Below are 25,869 nucleotides of genomic sequence, written 5' to 3'. Positions count from 1 at the left end.
ATGATAACACATCATTTCGAGACGGTGTGTCACGGACGGCGAGCCTTGTGAGGTCCTTATGATAACAGTAATAGCCTATCGCAAGTCTATAAACACAGCACGGTAAGCATTCTATACCATACCTTAAAAATCTTTATAATAGAATCCTAGAATAATAGCACTATCATGCCAAAGATTTGGTATCTTCAAATGCGCCAACCAATGGTGGCGCTCACAAGGGTCCACGACCCCTCCATCCCACCTCTGCCAAAGCACGTAAGCTTGGTCATGGCGGCGGGGTAGCTAATAAGGCACCTAACTACTACTGAGGACCAACCTAACACGGCAGATATTTCCTCGCGACGACGATAACCTCTCATTCTCACCAACGTTCCAAGTCCTTGCTCCAACTAACCTCGGCTTCAATTCGTCAAGATGGGTGACCTCCCCACTACGTTCGACAGTGTGTAGACTATCTTATCCGTCCGTATCCATCAATATAGATGCACTGCTGATTCTCGCATCATCCTCACAGAGCCTGTCCATATCGCCGTGATTGGCGGTACTGGTCTCGGTCAGCTTGAAGGCTTCGAGCCCGTCGCTGCTCTCACCCCTATTACACCTTGGGGACCCCCGGCCTCGCCGATCCAGATCCTCTCCCACAAAGGTGGCTACGTCGCTTTCCTTGCTCGCCATGGTGTTCACCATCAGTTTGCTCCTCACGAAGTCCCGAACCGCGCAAACATCGCTGCTCTACGACATATCGGTGTTAGATCCGTCATCGCGTTCTCCGCCGTCGGTTCCTTACAAGAGGAGATCAAGCCTATGGACTTTGTCGTCCCGGATCAGGTCATTGATCGCACAAAGGGTATCCGTCCCTTTACCTTCTTTGAGGGTGGTGTAGTTGGACATGTTGGCTTTGCCGACCCTTTCGATGCAGGCCTTGCTAAGGTGGTCAAGGCTTGCGCAGCTCATATGGAGGGCGACGGCGTCGTCTTGCACGAAAAGGGCACGGTCATTGTCATGGGTAAGAGACCCGTTGAAGCAGTGCCAATCACCTAATCATCCTCTGACGAACAATCTAGAAGGGCCGCAGTTCTCGACTCGTGCCGAGTCCAACATGTACCGATCTTGGGGAGGATCTGTTATCAACATGTCGACCCTTCCTGAGGCCAAGCTTGCCCGTGAGGCTGAGCTGGCCTACCAGGTGATTGCCATGGCCACCGACTATGATTGCTGGCATTCGTTTGAGGATGTTAATGTAGAGCTGGTCATCAAGTACATGAAGGCTAATAATGAAAATGCCAAGCGACTTGTAGCGGGTGTCTTGGATCGACTTGCTGAGCTCGAGAACAGCGACCTGGTCCAAGCGAAGCACTGGGCTGGTGCCTCTCAAGGAGCCGTCAAGTTCATGACCAAGCCAGCTGGCCGTGATCCTGAGGCCATGAGGAAGGTCGAGTACCTTTTCCCTGGCTTCTGGGAGGAATGAACCCAAGTTAGTCAGAAGCAGAAAGAGACGGATATTTGAGGGTGAAATAAAGTACGTACACAAATATAGATAGGCTTTTGCTGTGATAGAGGCGTTATTGTAAAGCGGTGGAACAATCATCGGTCATCGATATGAGTTCGAATTCCGTGCGTCTGCTTGCTCGTCGATGGGTAATTTGGAATCATACACTCGCCAGTGGGCACAAAGACCCAATTGATGTCGGAATAATGTGAGCTGGTGAGAGCACAGGCCCAACTGCTATCGATCAGACCTTTTTTGATAGGGCAGTAAAGTACGCTCACGACGTCACCAGGCCGCGACACAATAGTCAATGGTGTTGAATGACCCCTGGTCCCTGACAAGGGTTCGTTGCAGCATCGTCCACACCCGAGGCTCATGGCTGAAGAAGGCTTTTTTGTGGCAGTCGATTTCTGGTGTCCCGCTTTGATGTCGTGTTTTCTCTTTTGTTTTCTCAGGCCCTGCATATGCCTGTTGATGTGGCAAAAGCGGCTCTTACGTCGTCTGCCCGGCCCACTACGTCGCATGCATTGATGCTTCTCATGTCTGGCGTTTTTGCCGTGAAGCATTGAGGCCCGAGCACTGGCATGCCGTGCTCTAAGAGCAATTCAGGATATGAGCTGTAAAGTTCTCTGGACCACAATTACTAGCTTTTCAAGCGTCGTTCCTGTGCCTTGTATCCATGCTCGTGAGTAATATATCGGCAACGGCCCGCCCTAAGGGCAGATTCTGCCAGGGCCCTGGTCAAATGCTACCTGACATTTCTTGCAGCTCACATTAGTCTCGCAGCACGGGTGGTTGCTGTACAACGAACGCCCCTGAAGATGTCTTGTTAGTTGTAACGGAAGATCTTCTTCGCACTCTCAACCCCTAGGCACCTCTTGAGTGTTGATGACAACCCTTGTACTTAGTGATGCAACAGTTAGGTGTGTCACTTGAATGATAATTCAATCGTCTTACCTGCGTGCTGTCGTGTGCAGATATGGCCGAATCCATGGACTTTGTACAGCGACAGGGGCGTAGCTGTCACCACACCCTCTTTGATGCGCGTCCTTTAAACGTAAACGCCGCTCGGCTGCATTGTGAGAGAGGTTCGTTCGATCAACGAGATTCTTCTCGGCCGGGATCCTAACACAATTCTGTGGCAGCGCATGCAATGCTGATTCCGACTCCGCGATCCCTGTGCTCCTGTTGTCTCAGTTGTTTTCTCTTTTGTCCTTGACCATTCTACGCTCTGCCTTTGTTCGTTGAGGATTCGAATGCCCAAGACGTGTTGAAGCTCTGGACATCAGAGCGCACTTCGGCAGGGGTTCGAAATCAAACCTGAATGCATATTCTAGACGCTGCCCTCAGGCCAAATTGAGCTACTCTATGATAGGCGGTCCCGGTAAGACAGCTTCATTTACAATGTTGCGATATATGGGGTTGGGTGATCGAGGCAATATGAATCAGCACAAAGTTAGTGCACATCGGATGACTGTCCAGCATATCCGGCTGTTCGTCAGAGTCACCGCCCTCGTTGTTTATTTAATGAACGTTATGTTGCCTGCCATCAGAGACTCAGTGCCCAGCCACCATCTCATGACATCTATTCATGGTAGGCGGAGCTACCAGCAATCTTGAGGAGTTGGCTGAGAGGCGTGCGGGACAAGTCATCCTGAAGGCGACGTTAATGAAGAAGGCCGACTGGACTTGCAGGTCGACCGAAACACGCCGGTCCCCGTGTTGACAGGTCCGGGGTGTGACAGATTCCGTCCGTCCACGTCGACTCCGTGGTCACGGCGCAAGTACAGGCATTCGGCGCGGGATAGCGGAGCACTTGAAACTAGAAAGATCCGAGTTTGGCAATGCTTGAGAGCTGCAAAGGACTTAGCACACTAGCTATGAACTAGGTATTGACTGATGGGTGGCTCATTGCATCTATCAAGTCAATCCTGAGGCATTACCAGAGAGAGTTAGAATCCACAGCATAGAGACTATCCGTAATATGTAGAAGGATAGCTGAAATGAACCAACACCCCATGTTATCCACAGAAATCACAACAGCATGTCATATTTGCTTTTGTGTCGTGTGCTTTTTCGTTCTTCTTTCAGCTGCTGTGTCGAGTATTATCGCTCAACCGACCCCTTGACCCGATCTCAAGTTCTTGGGCACGAACAGCGTTGTCCATCGAAAAGCAAAGCAGAATCACTATAGTCTGTCGACTTTACTGTAGATGTGACCCCATGCAGGACGATGACTTGATAGGAGTGAAGTGGTTCTGTGAAAAGCAGAATGGCGGCGGAGCCTACGACTGTACCTTGACTCGTGTGCACACAGACAATACTGCACTGTTATGCGTCCAACTTATTCGGCTCCAGCTTGGCCATCACTGACTCAATAATGCGTCGTTCCTCACCCACGCCTTAGAGCTGCGTTACCAAGCGCTGTCAAAGCATGGGCCCGCAGAGATTATGCTCTTGTGTGGATTTCTATCTACCGGTCTCGCAGGAGAACATGAGGTTGACGTGTATTACAGTAGCTGCGACACCATCGAATGCAAGTCTTCCTTCTGCCAACGGCTGGCTTTCTATGAAGATCCGATATTCGCGCTCTCTTCTCCTCAGGCCAAACGCAGTGTGCTATGTGAAGCATCCGAGACCTCGACAACTCTGAGCTCTATCGTACAACATACAACGCATGGAATAGCAGCTGAGTTAATGATCGACGGGTGTCAGCATGCGTTTCTTCCTGAGTGGGTATCAGTACTATGCTAATCCCACGTGGCATGTGACAGACTGGGAGAAGCAAGGAGAAGGAATATCAATGCTCATCAAGACAGAGAATACGCAAGACGTTGTCGGCCGCACATAGGACAAGCCAGGGTGCAGCGGAGCATTTGGAAACAATGGCAGCGTCTCACTCTCTGGACTTCTGGAGAGCCAACGTGCAGGGAACTTGCGAGGCTAATAAGCGATAGTGCCGTGGCTTGCTTGTCAAGTATCGTCGAGTACTGAAAAAACCATTGCACTGTGACGATGCTGGCTTCTCATTTGCCCATCATAACTGACAGAACTGCATCGCTAAAGCCCCGAGGCTCAACAAAGGCCGGCGGACTGTTTTCCGGTCGAATGGCAGCGTAAGCGAGCCGGCAATAGGTAGTGTCACACCTGGTAGTTGTCTAAGGTTACGCAAGGATGGATGGAGGATGTTCATGGATATGTCTTGGATCTCGGATCACGCTTAAGTGAACCGCGGCCTCGTAATTGGCCTCGGCTAGCGATCCAGCAGGCACGATCAACTGCTCCTGCTGTTTCCGTGTTAGGTCCTTTTGGGGCCTTGGGTGACTGTGAATTGAGGTCTTGGCGTCCAACATATCACATACACAGAGTATCATGACATGACATGACATTGCATTGCATTGCATTGGATATAACTCCGTATATTGGACATTAACCGTGCCGTGTCGTGTGCTGTATGGTCTCGTTTATTGAGCAGTTAAAGAGCTCAAGGGCAAGGATCACCTGATATGATCAGCATCATCACCGGCAAAAGGAAAGGTTAATTGCTCGCTACTCCACATGCCGTGGCATGAATTGTGGTTCTCTCCATGCTTGTTTTGCTTTTTTGAGGCTCTCTCGACTTGACAGCTTCAACTTGGACGACGTGCGCTCTTTGTGGTGAAAAGAAAAGGACAGACTAAAGTGCTTCAAGTTGTATGTTCCAAAACGCATGGAATTGGTCGGTGAATACCCATTGAGCATTGTAAAATACCCATCTCTTTGGCTATCGGTGATTTCATGGCGTGTTGTTCACGCTGTGTGCTGTATGTGCGTGTGCGTTGTGTGCTCCCCCCTGTCCATGCCCTGGTCTCGCTTGACCACTGCGTTATTGCCCAACAAAGACCTCGTCCGCATTCAAAAGACAACTATCGACGTGACAGCACGGAATAGCGTCCTGGGGGACATCACATGAGACGGTATTGTTGGTGATATAGCAGTGATTAAGAAAGAAACTAACTATAGATAGCCCTAACCAGTATCTTGGGAGTGGCAAATCAGTCAAGGCCTGGGGACACCCACAGCCTTTCGGCCCTGAGGTCCGGTGGAGTCTAGAGACAACACCTGTGCAGGTAGACAACACCATTAGAGAGGGATCCTGTTGTGTTACCACACCTCACCTACCCCAGGACAGGGTGACAGACCCCAATCGCGATCTGTCAGGCTACTTGCTGGCTAGACACAGCCCAGGATGTGATGTGGGTGAGCATCTAACATATCCTGTCTTCTATCCAGAACATATCTGCCTACCATTTTATAGAAGGCATCAGTTTTGTCACTTCCAAAGACCAGAAAGCACTACCAAGCAAATTTTATACTCCTAAACTTTTAGCCTAACTCTCGGTGCCCAGGTCGGAGAGCAGCGTGTTTCTTATGATCTGACAAAATATGGCCCTGCTATAAGGCTGTAAAGCGGTGTTGTGATTGTGAGCGACCCTTCATTGCTGCAGAAGGGTGTGTGCGCCCACGGGGAAACCTGTCGATCGAAATCTATCAGTCCACCCCGCTTACATAGTAGGTAGGAAGGTGTTCTCTAGCGTTCATCATCATGCAAGGCTCTATCCTGTCATCGGGCATGATCGAGCTCTCGTCAGAGGCAGTGCATAATGACCAATTTACGCTATCTTGCCGTGTTAGGCGGCAACTATACCCGGTTGATAACAAGGCAGTTGAGCCTTTCCACCATGACCTGGGTCTGAAGGCGAATGTGTCTGAATTGAGTTTGTCGGTCGGCGGCTAAGATCGTAAAGGGGTGGCATGCCTATAACGTCACTAACCGCAACCCACAGTGATGGTTGAGCATTCTGTTGCGTAGCCTTGCGCTGTTAATATGTGAGTCGAAGCCGAACCGATATGGATCGTTGGAACAACCAGTGACGGGAATAGAAACAAGGTGACGAAAACCGGAGTTGGGAGGACACGAGTCTGTTGTGAAGCGGGCAGCTGATGGCCAACGAATATCACAGGCCACTCACGTCGCGTTGCCAGATATTTACTACCTGTCTTACAAAGAGCCTATTCATACATTAATATCTTCTTGCTGTAGGAAACACCTTGCCAGTGAGAATCAATCAATGTAGAGGCCCCAATTAAGTCTCGGCGGACCGCGGGAAGAAAAGGAAACCATTTTAGCACCACGGGAGTTCCCTTCCTTGCTCTTAGTTGATGTCTACCTTGGCCAAGACTTACGTACAGACAAACGAGCCCCGTCGACGATGTTGAAGCTTAACTTCGATGTTCCAGGAGGCCACAGGGTCCAGAGTTCACCGTGTTCAAGAGTGAGCTTCCGAGTTCACATATCGTTTTATGGAAGCCTGGGGTATATTGCCAGGTACTGGAAGGCTCCCAGCTCATCAGTTTAGTTCAGTTTAGTTCAGTTCAGTCTACCTAGTTTAGTGTCAGTCTAGTGCAATCGAACCCTTGCGATAGCGGCGGGCTATTTTTCTGCATCTCACTCTTGCAGCACACCTCCGCTTCAAGACGAACCACATTGGATCAGAGGAGTGGGCACTTTTTGACAAATTTTGACTGGGTACTCCGAAACAAACATCTTCTTGCACAGGGATCTCTTGCGGAACCCATCTGAACTCCAACTCTGTCAGACTTTTCAACCGCACTGCTTCGTTACACGTATGCAGTACGTCCAGTAGCAACTGCAGCAGCTGGACAGGTACGCAATCTTCCCCACCGCCTACATATCACAGGCCGTCGTGAGATGCAACAATGATCTGTGCCGCGGTAGAATGGGGGCATAATTGGGGCCGAGCCTGGTCAAGCAGCTGGAGAGCATGCTCTTTCCAATGATGAATCAACAGGCGGTCAAGGTGTTGAGACTTAACCGTGGGACAACGACAATGGCATGCTCCATCTTCGGAAAGACTCGCCTTCGTTGCTCGAGATTCGCAGCAGGACCCCAGACGATTTGCACCAAGGGTTCTGAATAGAACAGCTGAGGGTGTCAGGAACCGCCGTTGAGATAGCACTGGGGATCAACAACGCCATTGTACTACCCACAGAATGAAACCATCACGCTTTCAGTCCAAGAAGGGAAATGACTCAAAGCTTTGCAACCAATGGAGTCCGATCTGAACCACGCTATCTTCCATCTGTCACGCTCATGCTGCTTGTTCTCTAGCTCGAACGGGATCCGTCTCAAACCATGACGTGCATCTGCTTGCCTCTCACCGTCCAGGGCTGGTCAGGTTGGTGTGAATAAAGTGCCCTACCAGGCCTTGCGCTTTAGTGCAGCCACCTTGACTGAAAATAGCTTCAACGTTCTCTCTTCTCTGTGCCAAGGTGACCAGTCACCTTCTCAAAACCGTCCGCCAACTTCACCCGGCTTTCCACAGACCACAGACCACAACAAAAGAGGCATGGAAGGGGAAAATAGCGCCCGGCACGGCTAGAACGGGCGAAGGCGGGCCCGTGGGGATAAAGATGGGTCATTGAGATACCTGAGAGCATTCATCATTGGATTGAGTTCATATTATCACATCAAGGCAGTCGAGATGCGCTGGTGCCTTGAAGCCTGCCGCAGGTTGGCTTGTGCTGTGTTTTACGAGTTTTGCAACACAACCTCGAGCAATTGTGGAGGGGACCTGGACACAGACAGGCCATAGGCCCCAAATGCCTAAATGGGCTCTTGTTTCTCACCACATCCTGGAGCCTCATTAGCGCGCTCTGCAGGGGCATGGTCCGCCTAGGTACAGTAGCATGTGGCTAAAGCCGAAGCTGAAGTACATGTCTATGTGATTGCAAAAGATGAGCCAGCTGAGTCCCATATCGGTCGACGCATGGCACTTACAAGACTAATACGAGAGCGAGACACATGAAACAAGGTAGATAGCACTATGAATTGATTTCCAGTACCGACAAGAAGAAGAAAAAAGAAAGCACGCAGCTCCAAAGAGCGAAAACAAGGGTCTTGATAACTTCCCCAGCACGTACCGGAACCCCATGTCTTATTATGGTGGGGATGTCAATGTCGAAGCATGAGAATGTCACCCTCCACGCTCTCGCCCTAATGTAGGATGAACCACTTCTGGTCAGGTCTGGGACATGGCCAAGATCCATCCCATTTTATTCTACCACCTTACGCACCCGAACACACTCCAAGGACTGGGGTATAGCTATGGGTACGGGCGTGTTATCCAGCAGCAGCAGACCGAGCTGCATTGCCTAGCATGCACTGCACTGGGACTGACGTTGAGCTGTCAAAACGGCACCCCAAGGGCAAAAAACAAAAGAGAAAAAAAAAACACAATCAGACATTGCACTGCTTTGTTACAACAGACAGGATCCACGCTGCCACAGCAGCAATTCTATCTCCCTTTCTCTTGAATCGTCTCGAATCAGATCGACTCAAATCATATCACGGCCCTTGCCTGCCTGCCTGTCTCGTCCGCCCTCACACATTCCCATCGTCTGCGGCCCTTATTCGACTCATCCCTGGGCGGTCGTCTCCATTGAGCAGTGACAGCCGGTAGCACTGGCCGGTGTTTACCAGTAACTTGACAGCGGTAGTAATCACAGTAACCGCCTTCTCGCATCTGCTTGCCGGGTATAAAGTCGGGAAGAGCGTGCCTTGAGTCGCTATCTCTTCTTCCTTCACTCGCTAGCATCGAGGTTTGTTATAGACCATCTCAACCGCAAATACCTTTCCACAAACCTATTTTTGAATATAACACTACCATATCGTATCGTGCCGTAACATATCGTTCCACAGCGCACACCTCTTTTTTTTTTTATAAAAAAAATCTTCCCAAGTGGTAACGTGACCCGGAGGCGTGGAATTGTTTTGTGTGTGCTTGACCCTGTTAACTTTGGAAGTATAGTCACACACTCCTCCGATTTTGCATAACGACATTTGGAAAACGAATGCTTGGATTGATTGATGTCCTTCGATTGCCATGATGGATCCAAAGAATGATGCTCCCACGCATGGAGCCGTAGTCGATATCGGCGGTAGCAACATGTATGACGGCGTTGGCAAGCGATTGCAAGAGGCCCTCACGGCTCCATACTCTCCCACCTCCAAACCCACGCTGCCCGACGAATTACTGTACGACGATGTCGGGTTGCCGATCTGGAATCAAATCATCTTCACCCCTGAATTCTATCAGACTCATGACGAGATTGCTTTGTTTGATGAGCATGGCGCCGACGTTGCTGCGCGATGCCCAGCTGGTGTCACAATTATCGATCTAGGAGCTGGGTTAGTTCATCCTCTATTGCCCCGCACTCTGCCCACCCTCGATGAGTGGTGGCTGTAAGCTTACCCTCTCCATACTAACACGACCCCATCCAGTGACACTCGCAAGGTTGGCCACCTTCTCGCAGCCTTTGAAAAGGGCAAAGTTCCCGCCAAGTACCTCGCATTGGACATATCCAGATCGTCACTGAATCACAACGTCAAATACCTCGTGGAGCAGCACCCGAGTCCTGAGTCTTCAGTGACCTGTGCTGGTATCTGGGGTACCTTTGGCGACGGCATGAGCTATATCCAAAAGATCTCGACACCCCGTCTCTTTCTCTCGCTAGGTTCGGTGCTCTGCAACGATCCTTGGCCTGAAGCACTTGCTCACCTGAAGTTCTGGGCCGATGCCTTGCGACCTGACGACCTGCTTCTAATTGGAATGGACGGCCACACTCTTCCCAACAACAAGGAGAAGATCTGGAACGCCTACCACTCTTGCGACGACCTCTACCACAAGTTCTTCTTGAACGGCTTTAAGCATGCCAACCGTCTGGCAGGTGAGGAATGGTTTCGTGAGGAGGATTGGGAGCTCCTCGCGCAATTGGAGGATGAGCCCACTACTCGTCATCGGTTCTTCTTCCGGGCCAAGAAAGATGTGAAGCTTAAGAAAATGAGCCGCATCATCCAGAAAGGCGAAGAGTTCGACTGGTTCGATTCTCACAAGTACGGCGAAGATAACGTGCGCCTCATGTGCTACAAGGCAGGACTGAGCGTAATCGATGTGTGGCAGGCCCCAGGATCGGAGTTCCGTAAGTTCCCTCCTATTAATACCCCCTGGCGATTTCTTCCTTTGTTTTTTTTTCTCTCTTTGTCTTTTCCCTCCCTCTCTGTTTTTCTTCTCTTTCTTCTGTTACGTGTTTCATACTGACTTGTTTTCAGGGCAATATCTCGTTCGCCGTAAAGACAGCAAGGACCAGCGAGACGACGCCGACAGTGCCGTCTCAGGAGTCAGTTACTAATCTGGCTCCGCGGCTGGCCGCTACCATCACATCTAATTCCTAAAAGAATTTTCACCAAAAGGCGGGCAACTATTGCTGAGGATATCTGCGGACAGTACCTTTTTACGAGTAATGGAAGGTATTGTAATCCCAAAATGGATGGACAGATCAAGGTTTTGTTCGTTGCGTTTCGTCAGGTTAGACACAGGGTTTCCTCTTCTGCTTCGAGGACCTTTGCAACAAGGTGTTCCCACCAAGGGTACCTCTTACCGATATCTTTGGAGAGAGCAGTTGGATCTCGCGGGATTTGAACTTCTTTGTCAATCCACCCCCAGATGCGCAAAAGTGCGTCGTACAAGGGGGGGACGCTCTGAGGTGACAGATAATTAGCCCCTAATTCTGCAACTAGAGTGGGTAGTGTTGGGTGCAGTAGACCTGGGCAAAGGCAGAACCAGCCTGCGTCTTGCCATAGATTACTAAAAATGGGAGGTTTGCGTTTCTTTTCTTTGCACTTACACTGCGGACTGGCGTTTGAACCACTTGCTCGAACCAATCCATCGAAACATCCTTGTGTACAGTTTGAGTGGCGAGTAATCCTAGGAAAAACACGGGTAATAGGGGTGCTTGAGCTGTAAAGTGAGACCCCGATGTAGGCATAATTCGTATGCAACGGGCGAGATCGTCAAGATTGGCAAGAACTTCCGGGTGATTTCGAGGCAGCCTAATGGAAGGTTCAGTCAGCGAGCGCTCTTGCCACTACTGTTGTTAACGCAACTTGAGGTGAGGTAGGCAAGATGGTGTGGCAGGGAAAGCAGGCAGTGTGTAAGTGTTGAACCGGCAGAGGGGGAAGAAGTGAGTTCGGCTGTTGCAAAATCAACGCCCATTATGCCAATGGATCTCCAACTTCCTTCAGCTTGTCCACTTCTCTCCCTCCTCGGGCCTTTTCTTCTCCTTCATCGCATGTTCGTACCTCAGAAGACGACATTGATAATAAACAATTGCGGCGATCCTCCACGCCTCAGCTGTAACCTCGGTCATGATTTGGTTGGAATCGATTATCACTTCGTCTGCTTTGTCGCGCACCCAGTCTATCGTTGGTGGGTACTTTCGAGCCAGCTCCCAGTCTTTGCCCTCACGGCTCCATTGTCGCATTTCTGATAGTTCGCGCAAGAGAAATTTTGCCGTTATTGGAACGATGGTGGATTCAGGCTCTTGCTGCAATCGACCTGCACAATACGTTACCTGGCTCATAAGATGCAACAATTTCTTCGAAAAGCCACAACCTCCATGGATTTCAAACATATCCTTCTCTGTTCCATAGAGCAGCCAGCTGAACCTGCCTGCTTCAGCCTCAGGATTAAAAGTCTGCGGTGAGGGAAGGGCCATCATAGGTTGAGCGAGAATCACTGCCCGGCCAACGATGATTGATTGAGAGATGCGAAGTTCGTTGTACTGGACGTTGTTGTTTTTCCAATAGCGAGCGCCAGGGTCAGTTGCCTGCAGAAAGTATTCGCCTTGCCTGAATCCTTCCAGCCATCGCGGATTGTATGGCTTTTTGAGTCGTCGTTCCGTTAGGACAATCTAAATACCAGTCAGGTCACTTCACAATATCGAAGGCGCACGGTCAATAATTCTGTAGCGACATCATACATACATCTTGCATTGAGAGAAGCACGGCCATGGTGATGACCTCCTGCCCTTTACCATTTTCCCTGCTTTCAGGCGCATTGAGGAGTGTGCTGAAATATTGATCTGCCGTGATATATCGCTGATTGATCCGCTGGCGGATGCGCTCATCCGGAATATAATCATAGATATACACCCCGGCAAGACTCTGAATAGCGTGGAGAATACCTTCGTTCTTATGCATCGGCGCCAGATCCTTCAACCATAGGTTTGTGTTGCTGAGCACACTCCTTCCCGGACACCAGTTCTTGATATCTGCCGAGTGGTGAGCAAACGCTTGTTCAAGGCACAAAACGCCGATAAGCAATTTTCAAAGACTTACAGAACTCAAACAATCGTCTGTCAATATGATCCATCTTTGCTTGGAATCCGAACTGAGGAGGCAGCATTTTTGGGTCACCAGCTATCAGGATTTGTGAAGTGTCTTGAAGGGAAACCGGAGAACCTGCCATCAATACTGGCGATGAAGTATTTCCCCATCCTCCCTCTAGGTCCATGGGCGAAACAGTCCCATTTGGCGCGGAAGACACGGCAGGCCCAGGGTTAACCAGAGTTATTGTGGTTGGAGGACGACCGGCACTGTGTGATCGCGTTACGTTGGGCGTTATGTCCTCAACGTCATCCTCTGACGGGAGTGGTACAGGGCCAGACGGCCGTCTCGATGGAGCTCGCGAAGGCCAGTTGAATTTAACATACCCATTCACCTGTCCATTCTCAGGGCGAGCATAGCGAGGATAGGCAGACACAATCAGCCGGTCCTCATTCGCGGTGAACGGACTTACAACGAGCCCTTCTACTGGTACCAGGCCTCTTTTCTTCGAGTCTTGCGATTCGACAGCCCGCTCTGGAAGAGCATCGTGCACCGCAGGCAAGAGGCGAGGCAGTCGCTGTGCCTGAGAGCGAGGGGGTTGAGGTTGAGGTTCAGGTTCAGGTTGAGGTGCTGTGGCTACCTGAAGATTCAACGCAGGCTGGGGTGCTGCATGGAACGTCAGCTCACGGACTTGATAGTCTACCATGGCATGATCGGGTCGACGGGCAGTTTTGATCTTCTCGGCAGGAATTGGAACAAAGTCGGGAACATGATGGATGAAAGATGGATTCTCAGTCGGATTGTGCAACGGGGTGAGGGTGGGAGTAAGAGCGGGGTGGGTGGGTGCAGCATGTTCTCTCTCATCTCCTTTCTGCCCAAGTTTACACCTCTTTCATCGGAGACCCATCAGACTTCAAGATCCTCCACAGGGATTTGACAGGGACAACGGGTCAGAGTTAAGATCTGAAGAGTTTCCGAGAAGGCAGAGTCATGAGGAAAGATGGGTGAAATGAGTTGGATACATGGAGTGAGTGACAACAGGTTCACTTCCTTACCTGTAAAAGCTGGGGCCCACGAATTGCCAAGGTCTTCGGGGAGGTCGAATAGGACCTCTGAGGGAGACGATACTCCCGTTGTCGCAGGCCATGTATTTTCGAGTAAAGGGACATCAGTAACCAGGGATCCGTCGACGCTGTCGGAGGCCCTGATGCTGGATGTGGCTATGCTCAGTGAGATCGTATCGTCTTGTCGCGCGTATTTGACGCGCTTCACCGGACGGACTGATTCTGGTGAACTCTCCATTTGGACGGCTCGTGGCAGGGAGCGCCGGGGACAAGCCCGATGGGCCGTGCTATAATTAATGGGAGAGATGAGAGAACAAAACCTTACAGTATGACAGTTTCGGAGTCGGCCGGGTCAGAACACCACGGAAGGCCAGCGGCAGCGGCAGCGGCAGCGGGCAGCGGTAACAAGTAGCGATGCCAGACGTTTGATGATCAGAGCCGCCGGGCCCCAGGGGCGACGCACAACCGTTGCGGCGCGTCGAACTGAGAGCCTATTGATGAGATACCAGCAGAGTGGTTCGCTTCAAGGCAAAGAACCACGCCTACCGAGAGTGGGTTTTTGGAGTGTAAACCGCCGGGATAGCGGGGGCGAAAGGAGACAACAAGAAGCGAAGAGGAAACAGTTCAACCGAGGGACCAGCGGAGGGGTGTTGAAGCAAAGTCAAGAAGACCGGAAGGTCATGGCGTGAGATAAGTCTGGGGAGAGTACCTGCATTAAAAGGGACGTTGACCAGGTGCTACTCTCTGCCTCTCTAGAAGCAGTTTGGACTTTTAACTAAAGAGATGTCTAGGAGCTGTTAGAAACATTAAGGTCAATGGTTGGATTGCAGGCCTCCCCACTTGGAACCTGACGAGCTTAGAGCCCTTAACACAAGGGAATGAGTGCTTCTCCAATAGCTAGCAGGACGCCGCCTCACGATATTAGAAGCAGTACCGGCTAGTCACGATCGGTAGGGCGGGCAACCTGAAGGCGAATCTCACTCACCGTTGCCTCACGCGCCTTACGCGCCTGCTGCCGCCGTCGAGATAGAGCCAGCGAGGGTATGAAAGAACTGAGCAGGTGTGGCGGCCCATCGATGTGATGGGACCTGGCCTTCCAGGGTCAAGGACCAGGGGGGTTACTTACGAGGACCAAGATGGTTTTTAGCGGCAGGGATAAAAACGCCATGGCGCACCTCACAGCTTAATCACCCGCCCTTGCTTCTTCGGGGTTAACAAGGCCAGCCGGTCTAGCAAGGGCACAATGAAGATGATCCTTGACAGGAGAGAGGAGACACAAACAACGGGGCCAGAGTCCAGTGCCAACAATATTACAAACGGTGCTCGGTACATCCTGTGATACGGACAGCGGCAGCCCCCATACGCATTAGCGTTACCTTGACTCAGTTGTCTCTTCCCCCCCAAGCTTGTTGTCTCTTGTCTCGTCACTTATTGCTCACGCGAAAAAGCTGTGCTTGTGCCCGGCACCGCGTGTCTTGCCTCTCTACCGGCCTCATAAGGAGCAAGTTCCAAGAGACTGACCGAAGAGACCACAACATTCATTTTGTCGACCCGACGTTGGGTGTTGCCGTCGTCCTCTTTTACGGACCAAAGACGTAGGACACTCACCAAGCAGATTGTCTGTGACTTTGTCTTTCGCCTCTCAGCACTGGCTTCTAGGCCTGAATACCACAAAAACCCGCGCATGTTATTCTCCGACGGTTACGCTACATGCTGCCCTCCTCTGACCGACGCATGCGTATCTTTTTCTTTTCTTCTGCCTTAGAAGCGCGACCGCGAACCCCAGGTAGACGGATAGACAGTTCCTGACAGCCATTTCCCCCTCTCCCTCGCTCCCTCGGTCGCCCCAAAATTTTGCCTTCCCGCCGCCGCCGCGCCGCGCCGGTCCGGAGCCCTTCGTTAGCTTCCGTGCCACAACAATTTGCAACACGCTACTGCTAGGTCCCGCGTGGTTGGTCGAAGCTCTAAGCATAGTACAGAGTACATTCCCACGTACAGTACTATAGGTGTATACTCATATATCAGCGCCTATTGTCAGCGATCTCAATAGTACAGAAAGAGGTATAGATACTACTGTACCATCATGTCAATTCCATCATCTGCACTCGTCTTTGAATCAGGGATCAATACAATCCCCAGCAACACAATGGAGCCCAATTCTTTGGATGCCCTTGTCCGGGTCCAGTTAGAGACTGTTTCCAGGGAGTTGGCAGCAAAGGCAAAGTTTACTACAAATGTTTCATCGCCCGAACAACGTCAAAATATCATCAACGATGTGGGAGAATATCTTGCTCAGACCGCCCAGATGTGGCTTTCTTTGACAGATAAATTGGTGACAGGACCTCATGTAGCATCAGCTGCAGAGGAGGCCCACGAGCTGTCCTACAATAAGACGCACATGGCGGACTTGCAGCCCATGGCTACAATGGACATGAACATCAGCAAGCTTGGGTAAGTCTCTAAACCAATCGTGTTATACCATGGCTCACCCATTCTGGCAGTAAGATCCGTGATCTGGCAGCAAAGTTCTCTGAAGACGTTCAAGAAGTCTGGCGACGGACACCTGAACCTGGAGGAGTTTTGTCAGCACCAACCTACCATACAGTCTCTTCCTTCCCTACCATTAAATCTGAACCCTCAGGCTGGAACCGGTCATTCTCCGGAGGCAATAATATGGATGGCGGAACTCGCGAAAGCCAGAGAGCTATGCTAGCTTCTCGAAGCACTGATGACGCTCCATCACCTGGTGGGAACCTATCCATTTCAGAAGACTCAGGAGATGACGAAGATGAACAATTCAGCAAAATCGACATGGACGCTCTTAAACAGAGGGGCAAAGGCTCGTACTACTGTCCTTTGGGACATCGCTGCGACAAGGGCGGCGTTGATAAGGAGGGAAGACTTGTGGTCTTCGATCGAAATTCTTCTTTTGCGTATGCTTATGCTTGTGACCCCGAGTTGCTGGTTTTAACTGACCCCTGTCATAGACAACACTGTAACAAGCATCGGAAACCTTGGCGGTGCGATGTTCCTGGGTGCCCGAATCCACCCAAGAAACGCAAGTTTGCCCGTCGGGACGGACTTGAAAGACATAAATTGACGGTCAAGCATCGCGTTATGACATCCTGAGGCCCTAGTCACGAGTTCCATCTTGTGCTTTGATGGGCTGTGTGACCTTGACCGGTCAATTCCCTTACATTCAGAGACTTGTCTTTGATTGGGGGAGGTATGGCCGGTGAAAATAAACCATGCGGCTCATGCAAACCCGAGAAGCATGAACCAATAGTGATTCGCCAAGGGTTTCTCTGCCACTCACTGGTCCATCCGCCAGCAGCTGAACGTTGCACGAAATCATGGAAATTGATTCGGATCTACATGGCCTCAGTTGCTTGCAAGTTACAATACGAGCATAGTATGCCTAATGGCGCATCCCTCGCATGAACACAGGAAAGATAGTCGGAATTCTTTTTATCACGGCATAATTGCTGGTCAATAAGCGACCGCCCAACCTTTTGTGGAGTTGAACTAGTCTTGTATCTGAAAGGAATGATGCAACCACCTACCTGTAAGCTGGCACATCACCGGTCAGAGTTACCCAAACAAACAATCGTTACATATGCAGTTAGCCTTCGGGCAAGATGCATGAAAGCTTTTCACAATAATTTTAGGACATCCTTCTCAAAAGAGAAGCAGCCGGCTCACAGGTACCACAGTTAGCAGTTGAGATGGACGTGGTAGGCCTCAACGACTAAGGGTGGGAAACCCCACCGACGCGGCATCTCAGTTACAGATCTACCCGTTCCTACAGGGCCAAAGCGGATGGCAGCATGGGAAATTTCAGAAATGCATTGCCACTTTGATTATACGGGTGTGCTGGCTGTCTATAAGTCGTACGACAGGAACACGTACCCAGAACGTTCGAGAAAAATAGGTGCAGCCACGTATGAGAATGAAACAGGCCAAGGTCTCACAAGAGCACTGGTAAAAGCTGTCAGCTCCCGCGCAAGAGGCACTTGGTCAGGCAAAGAGGTTTACTAGAGTACGTACAAATATAGTACTAGGCTGGGCTACCGACTGCGAGAAGCGGGTGGCTTTCCCAAACTCGTGGGAAGCTGGCCACGGATGACTTGCAGACATACGATCTCATACTGCAGCAATGTGACACTTCATTTTCAGGGTGCTTTCAGAGCTTCTAGGGACTGGTGAAATTCTATCATTCTTCTCCGGGGCGGCCCTAGACGATGATCCCGGCACTAGGGCCATTTGTTGGGCATGCACCCTTGCGATCAACATGCGGACCAACCAGTTGGAAACAGCAATTGTGAGAAGATCGTATATTGGTATGTACGGTGACGAGAGTCTTGACCCAACTCTCATGTAACAGCAGCACTGTTGTTCGAGACCGTGGGGCAGGCAGATAGTAGCATCTCAAGCACTACCTACACAATGGCATCATGAATTTTAGACTCGGCAGAACGATCCGATCTCACTGACCAATCTACCTTTTCCCCACAAACATTTCCCATTGACTTCTCGACTCCAGGCAAAGGGAAACAGACTTGGTGCAACCCTTAGTGGCGCACGTGGCTTCTTAACGGTGCGGGACTAGGGCGCTAGCAGCTGGGAACTTGCATGGGTTGTGTAAGGGGAAGTTTCCATACCAGACCAGGATTTATGGACCGGGAGACGAACGAGATGGGACGAGGAGGGACGGAACAAAAATAGGAGGGGGGAGAAAAGGAAAGAGAAGAGACGAGAGGAAACAAAAGAAAGTCAGATGAGCGGTGTGTTCCGGAGACGACGGAAAGGTGCTCCTGTCATAGCGTCAACCTCAGCTTTTCAACTTTGTCCATCCTTGGTCAACCATGCACCACGCAACAAGGACTATGCAGTGTCGTGCCGTTTCTTACGCTGGTCTGGTCTGGCCTGGTCAAATTGAGCTGAGTCGTAGACCGCGCCGTGCTGAAGTGTCAGATCTGGGATTAGGCGTTACCCAATGCTTGGGCGAAATGGATATGTATGGTACATCACATCGTGCCATGCCAGTAGAGCAGATCTCGTGGGGATCCCTACAAGGCAACTGGCCTAATGCATGGCGTTGATGGGTTCCAGAGCACTGTGCTGTACAGCATCGATGGCTTGCGGACGAGTTGCATAACTGCATCTAACCTAAGGTTAAGCGGAGCAAACGACAACTACGGTAACTCAGGTCTCAGTCGGTCGTGTCTTGAGTTTATTATCCATCTACAAAGCACTTGTCGTCAATTGGCGTCATCATCATTACACAGCGAGGCTTGTGGTACCTTGGTGCGGAACAGCCAAGACACACCCCGCGACCAACCAAAACCATTCTCAACCATGACTGAGGTGAGCCAGGCGAAGCTTGCTGTTTAGTTCCAGCACCTTTGCTGGGTTGTTTTGCTTTTTGGCTCTCGCTTTTTGGGGGTGAGTGGAGAATGCGATGAGAGAAAAGAGTAGCTTTTCTTCTTCTCTCACCTCCCAATTCATCGAGTAACATGGGCTGAACCGGACTAGTTGCTCTACGAGACAATTATGTACTGGACGGACGACATTGTCGCTCTATTCATATCGCTCGCCTGGGTTTTCTTGCTCACTCCATGAGACGCTTTTGGCACACCCCCCATTCAGCCAATAGTGAGTCGTCCAGGATTCTCGACTAACTAAGTTACCTGGTTCCTAAGTCTGTGAATCTCTGGTTTTGGTTTTTTTGGGGGGCATCTTTTCGTCGTTCCTTTCCCGTCGTTTCTTTTTCTCGGTCAACGCCCCCCTTGCCGGAGCCGTCAAAATGAGACAGTCCCCTTGGCATGAGCCCACGCCAATTCGTCAATGTATGTACAGTGTTCTCCAAGGAGTGTGGAACTAAATTGTTGGCGCTGGGGCCATGGATACCTTACATACTGTAGCTGATCTATGGACTGCGCTACCTGTACGGAGTGCACTACCTATATTGCACTGCACAACAGGGCTATATGCCATGTACCCATTGGCTGTTTGGACGCCTTGTCCTAGCCTTACTCGCGCGCTCGCATGCCTACATGACGGTCAATATTCTATGTACACTACACTACATCACATAGCACAAGACTACATTGACCGGCAATCGTCTTTTCTCAACGGTTACTAGTCTCGGCTTTCTGGCGTCTCTCAGTCGACCGCTATTTGGTATTGGCCTGCAATTCCCGGCCCGGCTAACAGGCTCAGGAGTTGGAGTTTGCAATATAAAGTTGTTGTTCGCACCCGTGGGAGACGATATGGCGCCAACAAGTCTCACTTTCCTATACCCCAAGAACCAGTATAAGAGCCTATCATTTACACTCATCTTTATACAAATTTGTTTCTCAGACTTCAATTGACCACAGCGGAACTCAACTCAATCATGGTTATCCCTTCTGTCCTCATCATAGGGGCTGGCAACTTTGGTGCTGCGACTGCGCTCTCACTCCGTAGAAAGGGCAAAGTTCAAGTGACCATTGTTGACACGGCCTACTTCCCCAATCCTAGGGCCGCTTCTCACGACATCAACAAGATCGTCCGCGATGACTATCCGGACAGACTCTACATGCGCCTGCTGAAGAAGGCTATGCCCCTGTGGAGGCATGACGAGTTATACAAGACTTGGTATCACGAAGTCGGCATGCTTCGTGCTGACTCTACCTCGTTTGGCGAAGAGAGTATCAACTCTTACCGCGACATGGGGATCCCCAACAGGTCGGAGCTTCTGCCTGTCGACGAAGTGCGCCGTCGTTGGAACGGTGCCTTTGAGACAGCTGACTTCAAGGGCGTGGATAGGGTTCTCTGGAACCCTGACGTAGGGTTCGCGGAGGCGGACAAGGCTCTCGGCGCGGTAGTCCAGGCTGCGGTCGACCTCGGAGCCGAGTATGTCGTTGGAGAAGTGACGAAACTCGACTTTGGGTCAGAGGGCCAATGTATTGGTGCTACACTCAAGGACGGCACGACGCTGCGAGCTGACAAGGTTCTTCTTGCTGCTGGAGCTCGTACGGCGTCTCTACTCGCGCAAAGCGCGCCTGAAAAGCCACTACTCCATGCTGGTGAGAGACTGCTGGCTACGGGAGCTGTGAGCTTCTATGCGAAGCTGCATGGCGCACAAAAAGACAAGTTCTCAGCAATTCCGGTGCTCAAGAATTGCTTACCTCAGGTCAAGGGTACGTACTGCATTGCTTGCATGCTTGTTTGATGTTGCAACCGGGGCGGATACTATCTGTACTTGACTGGGCTGAGCTAACAAGTCATCTGCAGGTGAAGGCATGTCAATCCTCAGCGACGGAACTATCAAGTTCAACTGCGACCTATGCTTCACCAACTACCAAGTGTTCCCTCCAACCGGTGAGGCCATGTCAGTTGCGCCTAGCCAGTCCATGTATAACACGTGGACGGGACCTCGATTTCTCAAGTTCTTTGAGGACCGGGCGCGAAAGACGTTCAATGGCCTATATGGCAAGGAAGTCGAAAACATCAAGATTGAGGCCTACCGAATGTGTTGGTAAGCAAGGCCACCCACTCTTATGAGCCTGTATGTGTATGTGTATAGTTATCTGAGCTGACTGGTCTCTGCCACAGGGACGCATCAACACCGACACATGACTTCCTCATATCACCGCACCCGCAGAGCGACAGACTCTACATCGCAACAGGAGGTTCCTTCCACGGATGGAAGTTTCTCCCTGTCATTGGCGACTACGTCGTCGACATGATGCAGGGAACCCTTGACAGCGACTTGGCCGATCGATGGGCCTGGGATAAGAAGGGCGGCGATGGCCATTCGGCGAACCCAACATACCAAATCGTCGGGGACTTGCAAGACTGGACCCGTGGCTGGGCAAACTAGGAGACGAGATGGCTATTCCCTCCTCCTTCTCCCCCTCTTTGTCCCTGTCCTGCCTGACAGAAGCTGAGAAACGACAGCCAAGGCTATGGCGTGGAACTCCTCCGAAGAAGTGTGGCAAGATCGAGACCAAGATCAAGCCAACCCAACCAACGGGGTCAGTGACAGCGTCCTTGACAGGGGTCCGGGCAGGGTTAGGGGTGTTGGCTAAGGGTTAGGGGTCGGTCACTGTCACGACATGGGTGAGACAAGCGATGGATTACCCCATGTCTAGCATTGGATCGGCGCCAAACTCTGAAACCCCAGGCCAGGCTTCATTGTTCATCCTACCAACGACACGGCGGGCAACGCAACGATATCACTATCGCTATCACTCTGCTCCGCTACGACGCACGATGAATGGATGGTCCAAGCTGAACCACCAACCTGGAAATGACGGTTAATGATGATGGGCACTAAAAGTTGGAGACCTTGTTCCCTCCTCTCAGCGATGGGCATGGGCATGGACCCCCCGGGGCTGTTATGTGGGCTTGCTGGTTCTCACTAGGTATTTTGGCGTTGCTTTTTTCGGCTACAGCATCAGCATGAGCATGAGCATGAGCATGAAGGACGAAAATCTCTGAGGCGAGATGGAGTATGTGGTTCTTGTGTGTTTCTTTTCCTTTTTCTGATCTTTTCTCCTTGCTTAATATTACATCACTTCATATTGGAACTGACAAGAGAGGGATCATAACATATCATATTTTGCATTTCTTTTTCATTTCCTTTCGGGTTTCTTTTTCCAGTGTCTGTTGTGACACTCAAGTTTGAGTGTGAGGTTTCTCCTATGTCCATTTCGCGCTTTATTTATTGCTTTCCTAGTCATGTTATGTCGTTGGTATCATGGTCATTCACAATCAGCATTCCCAAACGCATGGATATTCAAAACGGTGCCAAGAACTGAAGCAAAGAGATTTATCGATGAGCATTATTATTAGCATTAAGAGGGTTTAAAGTTTTCAATAACACATGCATGATACAAGCAAGCATTTCTCTCCTGCCTTGCTCTCCCCGTCTCCCCGTCTCGGCTCGCCTTCCGGATGCCGTTTCCAGAGTTTTCAGGTACGGATGTATGTATGTATAGACAGTACAGTACAGTACAGTCCCCTACAGTATGTTATCTCTGACCGGAGAATATTAACATGTGTTAGTGATATCTGACAGAATCGCAAAAGGGTGAGACTAGACTAAAAGTCAGAGGAGGTGGGCGGTAATTACGGTCCACTACGGCACATAACCTTGGCATATTAGGATCAGTTGAGAAAACAGCACCACCTCGCGGGTTGTGGAATTACAAATTACAGATGCAGTGGTAGGTAGGTACTTTGACCTTTCTCGCCTTGGTCGTCGTCTCATACATACATACATACATACATACATACATACATACACATAACATACGTGGGACTAGATCACGAGGAAGTGCAAAAGTTCAGGGTTGACATACGAGGAACGACCCCTGCCACTTTGACAGTGGTGGTCAAACCCCTTGTATCGGTAGTTGATGATCCCTGCAAGACTGGACTGGTTCCGTTCGGTTAGCGGGAGGCATGATACCGATCCAAAGCTCTGGTTAGACTAAAATCATGGGCTGGAATCAGAGCCCGTTTCTTCGTCTTCTTTTCGTTTCTCCCTCTCCCTCTCCCTCTCTTCTCCTCTCTTCTCTTCTCCTCTCTTCTCTTCTCCTCTCCTCTCCTCTCCTCTCCTCTCTCTCCATGATCCTTCATGCATGGAGCTGCATTGCATATGCTACTACTGTAACTGTAACTGCAAGCCCCTCAGAGATAGGGCGGTCTGCTGGGATCCTTCATCTGAATCGTATGATCGTATCTAGATAACGAGTTTTGAGCAGATGGCATTGTGGGTTAGGTTCGTGGCCGGGAGCAGATGAAGCAGGGGGTCGCTGCAGATCTCTCTCGCTTTGACCTCTTGTCGGGAACCTGGTCCAGGTGGAGCGATTACGGCAGTCTACATACATATGTACATACATTGCAGAGAGTTACTCCGTACATACAGTAGCTAGTAGGTACGACACTCATTAGATAGATCCCTGGACCCAAGGAACGAGGGCCCCGGGGAAACGAGGCGGACGGAGGATGAGTTCCTGGCGACGAGGAGAGTAAAGAGATAACATTCTTCAGGGGAAAGGAAAGGGGACACTAATATCCGCAAGAGTTGCAGCTATGGAAGTAGGCTATTGTGTAAAACTCAGATTTGTCGTGTCTTTTTTGATACATAGTACGGATACGTCAGCTCGAGTTGAAGCCCTCGCATGTTTCTTCTTGACTTGTCTCTGTAATTCCGGTTTCAGGAGATAGGTCGGGACCTGGGGAGTCTGGGTACCTTTATTCCCGATAGGTCTGACATGTTTTGGCCCAAGTTGTACTGGTACGTACGGAGTGATCCTGCATACATATAGGACATGCATCGTGAGATCTCCGTACTGGTCTGTACGTAGAGGTCCATATAGGCTGCTTGACTTTGGTAGGGTAGGTAGGCTATATTAGAGGTCATGTGCATGAGGCACCTCGATAGGCTGAGACTGGTGATGAAAGAAAGGACGAGACATGCATGGAAGCACCCAAGCATGAATCATTTCTTCTTTTTCGTATCGGCGCACATGACTTGTTATTGTCTCCCTGCAGGTTGGTTCAAGTCTGGACTCTCTCATCGGTCATTAACGAGTGACATTGGGGCGTGTTGTCGCGATGGTTGTATGCATGTATGTTTGTACGTACGTACGTAGTCCCTGAGAGCGGAGAATATGGCGACACTGACCTTCACTGTCCTCAGTCGTATTGGGTCAATAATCATAGCCACGCAATTACATTCTTTGCCATCTCGACGCGATTATGACGAGACAAGAGCGCGGCATGCGTAACAAACAAAAGCAACAACTCACAGGAGGAGTTGTAACACGACGACACACTCTGGACACAACGGCCAAGTGATCGCGACAGCCTCATAAAAGGGTATTCTCGAACCGTCCTGTCGATCTCTACGACAGCCTCGTATGTGTTATCGCTTTCGATTCAGGAGAGAAACCATCCATCCATGTTGTCGATCTCTCGGTGACAGGATACCGTATGTCAGGTACGGATACAATCTAGTTAGACAGTTGAAGAGCCAGTCGATAAGTCAGCTCTGTCAGTGAAGTACACGTACAGTGCGCATACACGCACACAGCCCTGTTGAGATGTTGCTTTGCTTTGCCTTGCCTTGCCTTGCCTTGCCTTGCCATGTCATTTTGTGGCTTCTATTTTCAGCCTGTCGCACGCACGCAGTAGCCTCACCTGACGATCATTCCCTGAACAGACCCTTCGAAAGGAGGGCAGTGTCTGAGTGCATTGCTTTTTTCTCGGGATTGCTTTTTGTATCATTGACCCTCAAAACTTGAAATTGACTCTTGTGGCCAAGATTGTTTGCTTTTTCCAGTTCGTCACCGCATTCTAACGGCGAGTTCATGCATGTTCAAGGAGGTGCCGAAATCGGGCAGAAATTGCAAACAGACCGAATCGAATCGAATTGAATCTGATCGGATCAGATCAGATCAGACCAGATCAGGTCAAATACTTCGGATCTTGGAATCCCAAGATTTGTATGTCGATCGTGAAGACTGACCATTCTTGGAAGAGGGTCTAGTGGGTTTGTGTGTATGTGCTGGTGCTACCCATACTTGCAATTATAGGAATAGGGTAGGCTAATAAGATACACCATTTTACTAGCGATAGTAATTAGAGCCCTTTTTATAATTAAACTCAATATACACATATAGAATTGTTTCTTACTACTAACCTTGGTTGATTGACAAGCCGCCTGTCTGCCTGCTTGGTAAGGTAAATTTCCTGTTCCTGCTCTGCTCATGGGTATAGACCGTACAGACTCTGAGGTCTTTACCGATTAGCAAGCCCCGTTGGCTCAGTGGTAAAGCGTATCACTAGTAAAATCAACACGAAATGATAAGATCACTGGTTCGATTCCAGTACGGGGCAGTCAATCCTTCTTTTTGGCCTCGATACTCAAACGAGACTGCATGACGAAACTGGACCATATCAATAAGGATGTGATAACCAGTCCATGGAGTGGTACAGACTGGATGTCTTTGCCTGGGCAGCTCAGCTGCACGACATGGAGTTGAGACATCGGTGACCCTCAAGCGATAGGCTACTTTACGACTCCAAGAGAT

At 50.3% G+C, this 25,869-nt stretch overlaps 5 protein-coding genes and 1 non-coding gene across 6 annotated transcripts; 5 read left to right on the top strand and 1 right to left on the bottom strand.

Annotated features, from left to right (window-relative positions):
• Window positions 1–414: 414 nt before the first annotated feature.
• Window positions 415–1,468, top strand: FMAN_09062 (putative MEU1-multiple enhancer of UAS2; the record flags this gene model as incomplete). Its single annotated transcript, XM_041829860.1, has 3 exons — window positions 415–442; window positions 515–1,006; window positions 1,065–1,468. The coding sequence occupies 3 exons, from the start codon at window positions 415–417 to the stop codon at window positions 1,466–1,468; spliced, it is 924 nt and encodes a 307-aa protein (XP_041680581.1).
• Window positions 1,469–9,438: 7,970 nt separating this feature from the next.
• On the top strand, window positions 9,439–10,741 carry FMAN_09061 (uncharacterized protein; the record flags this gene model as incomplete). Its single annotated transcript, XM_041829859.1, has 3 exons — window positions 9,439–9,740; window positions 9,834–10,531; window positions 10,662–10,741. 3 exons carry the CDS (start codon window positions 9,439–9,441, stop codon window positions 10,739–10,741), a joined length of 1,080 nt encoding a protein of 359 aa, XP_041680580.1.
• Window positions 10,742–11,629: 888 nt separating this feature from the next.
• On the bottom strand, window positions 11,630–14,018 carry FMAN_09060 (uncharacterized protein; the record flags this gene model as incomplete). Its single annotated transcript, XM_041829858.1, has 4 exons — window positions 11,630–12,301; window positions 12,375–12,661; window positions 12,729–13,382; window positions 13,772–14,018. 4 exons carry the CDS (start codon window positions 14,016–14,018, stop codon window positions 11,630–11,632), a joined length of 1,860 nt encoding a protein of 619 aa, XP_041680579.1.
• A 1,845-nt stretch (window positions 14,019–15,863) lies between these two features.
• On the top strand, window positions 15,864–16,909 carry FMAN_09059 (uncharacterized protein; the record flags this gene model as incomplete). Its single annotated transcript, XM_041829857.1, has 3 exons — window positions 15,864–16,231; window positions 16,282–16,713; window positions 16,768–16,909. The coding sequence occupies 3 exons, from the start codon at window positions 15,864–15,866 to the stop codon at window positions 16,907–16,909; spliced, it is 942 nt and encodes a 313-aa protein (XP_041680578.1).
• Window positions 16,910–20,177: 3,268 nt separating this feature from the next.
• On the top strand, window positions 20,178–21,647 carry FMAN_09058 (uncharacterized protein; the record flags this gene model as incomplete). The annotated part of the gene is made up of 3 exons (XM_041829856.1): window positions 20,178–20,964; window positions 21,059–21,302; window positions 21,380–21,647. The coding sequence occupies 3 exons, from the start codon at window positions 20,178–20,180 to the stop codon at window positions 21,645–21,647; spliced, it is 1,299 nt and encodes a 432-aa protein (XP_041680577.1).
• Window positions 21,648–25,590: 3,943 nt separating this feature from the next.
• tRNA lies at window positions 25,591–25,675 on the top strand. The gene is given in 2 exon segments: window positions 25,591–25,626; window positions 25,640–25,675. It is a non-coding gene; the product is annotated as a tRNA-Thr (tRNA).
• The last annotated feature ends 194 nt before the right edge of the window (window positions 25,676–25,869 follow it).

Source organism: Fusarium mangiferae, assembly GCF_900044065.1.
Source record: "Fusarium mangiferae strain MRC7560 genome assembly, contig: FMAN_scaffold004, whole genome shotgun sequence".
Taxonomy (NCBI): Eukaryota; Fungi; Ascomycota; class Sordariomycetes; order Hypocreales; family Nectriaceae; genus Fusarium; species Fusarium mangiferae.
The sequence above is the reverse complement of the archived record's forward strand: the minus strand, read 5'-3'. Positions and strand labels throughout refer to the sequence as shown.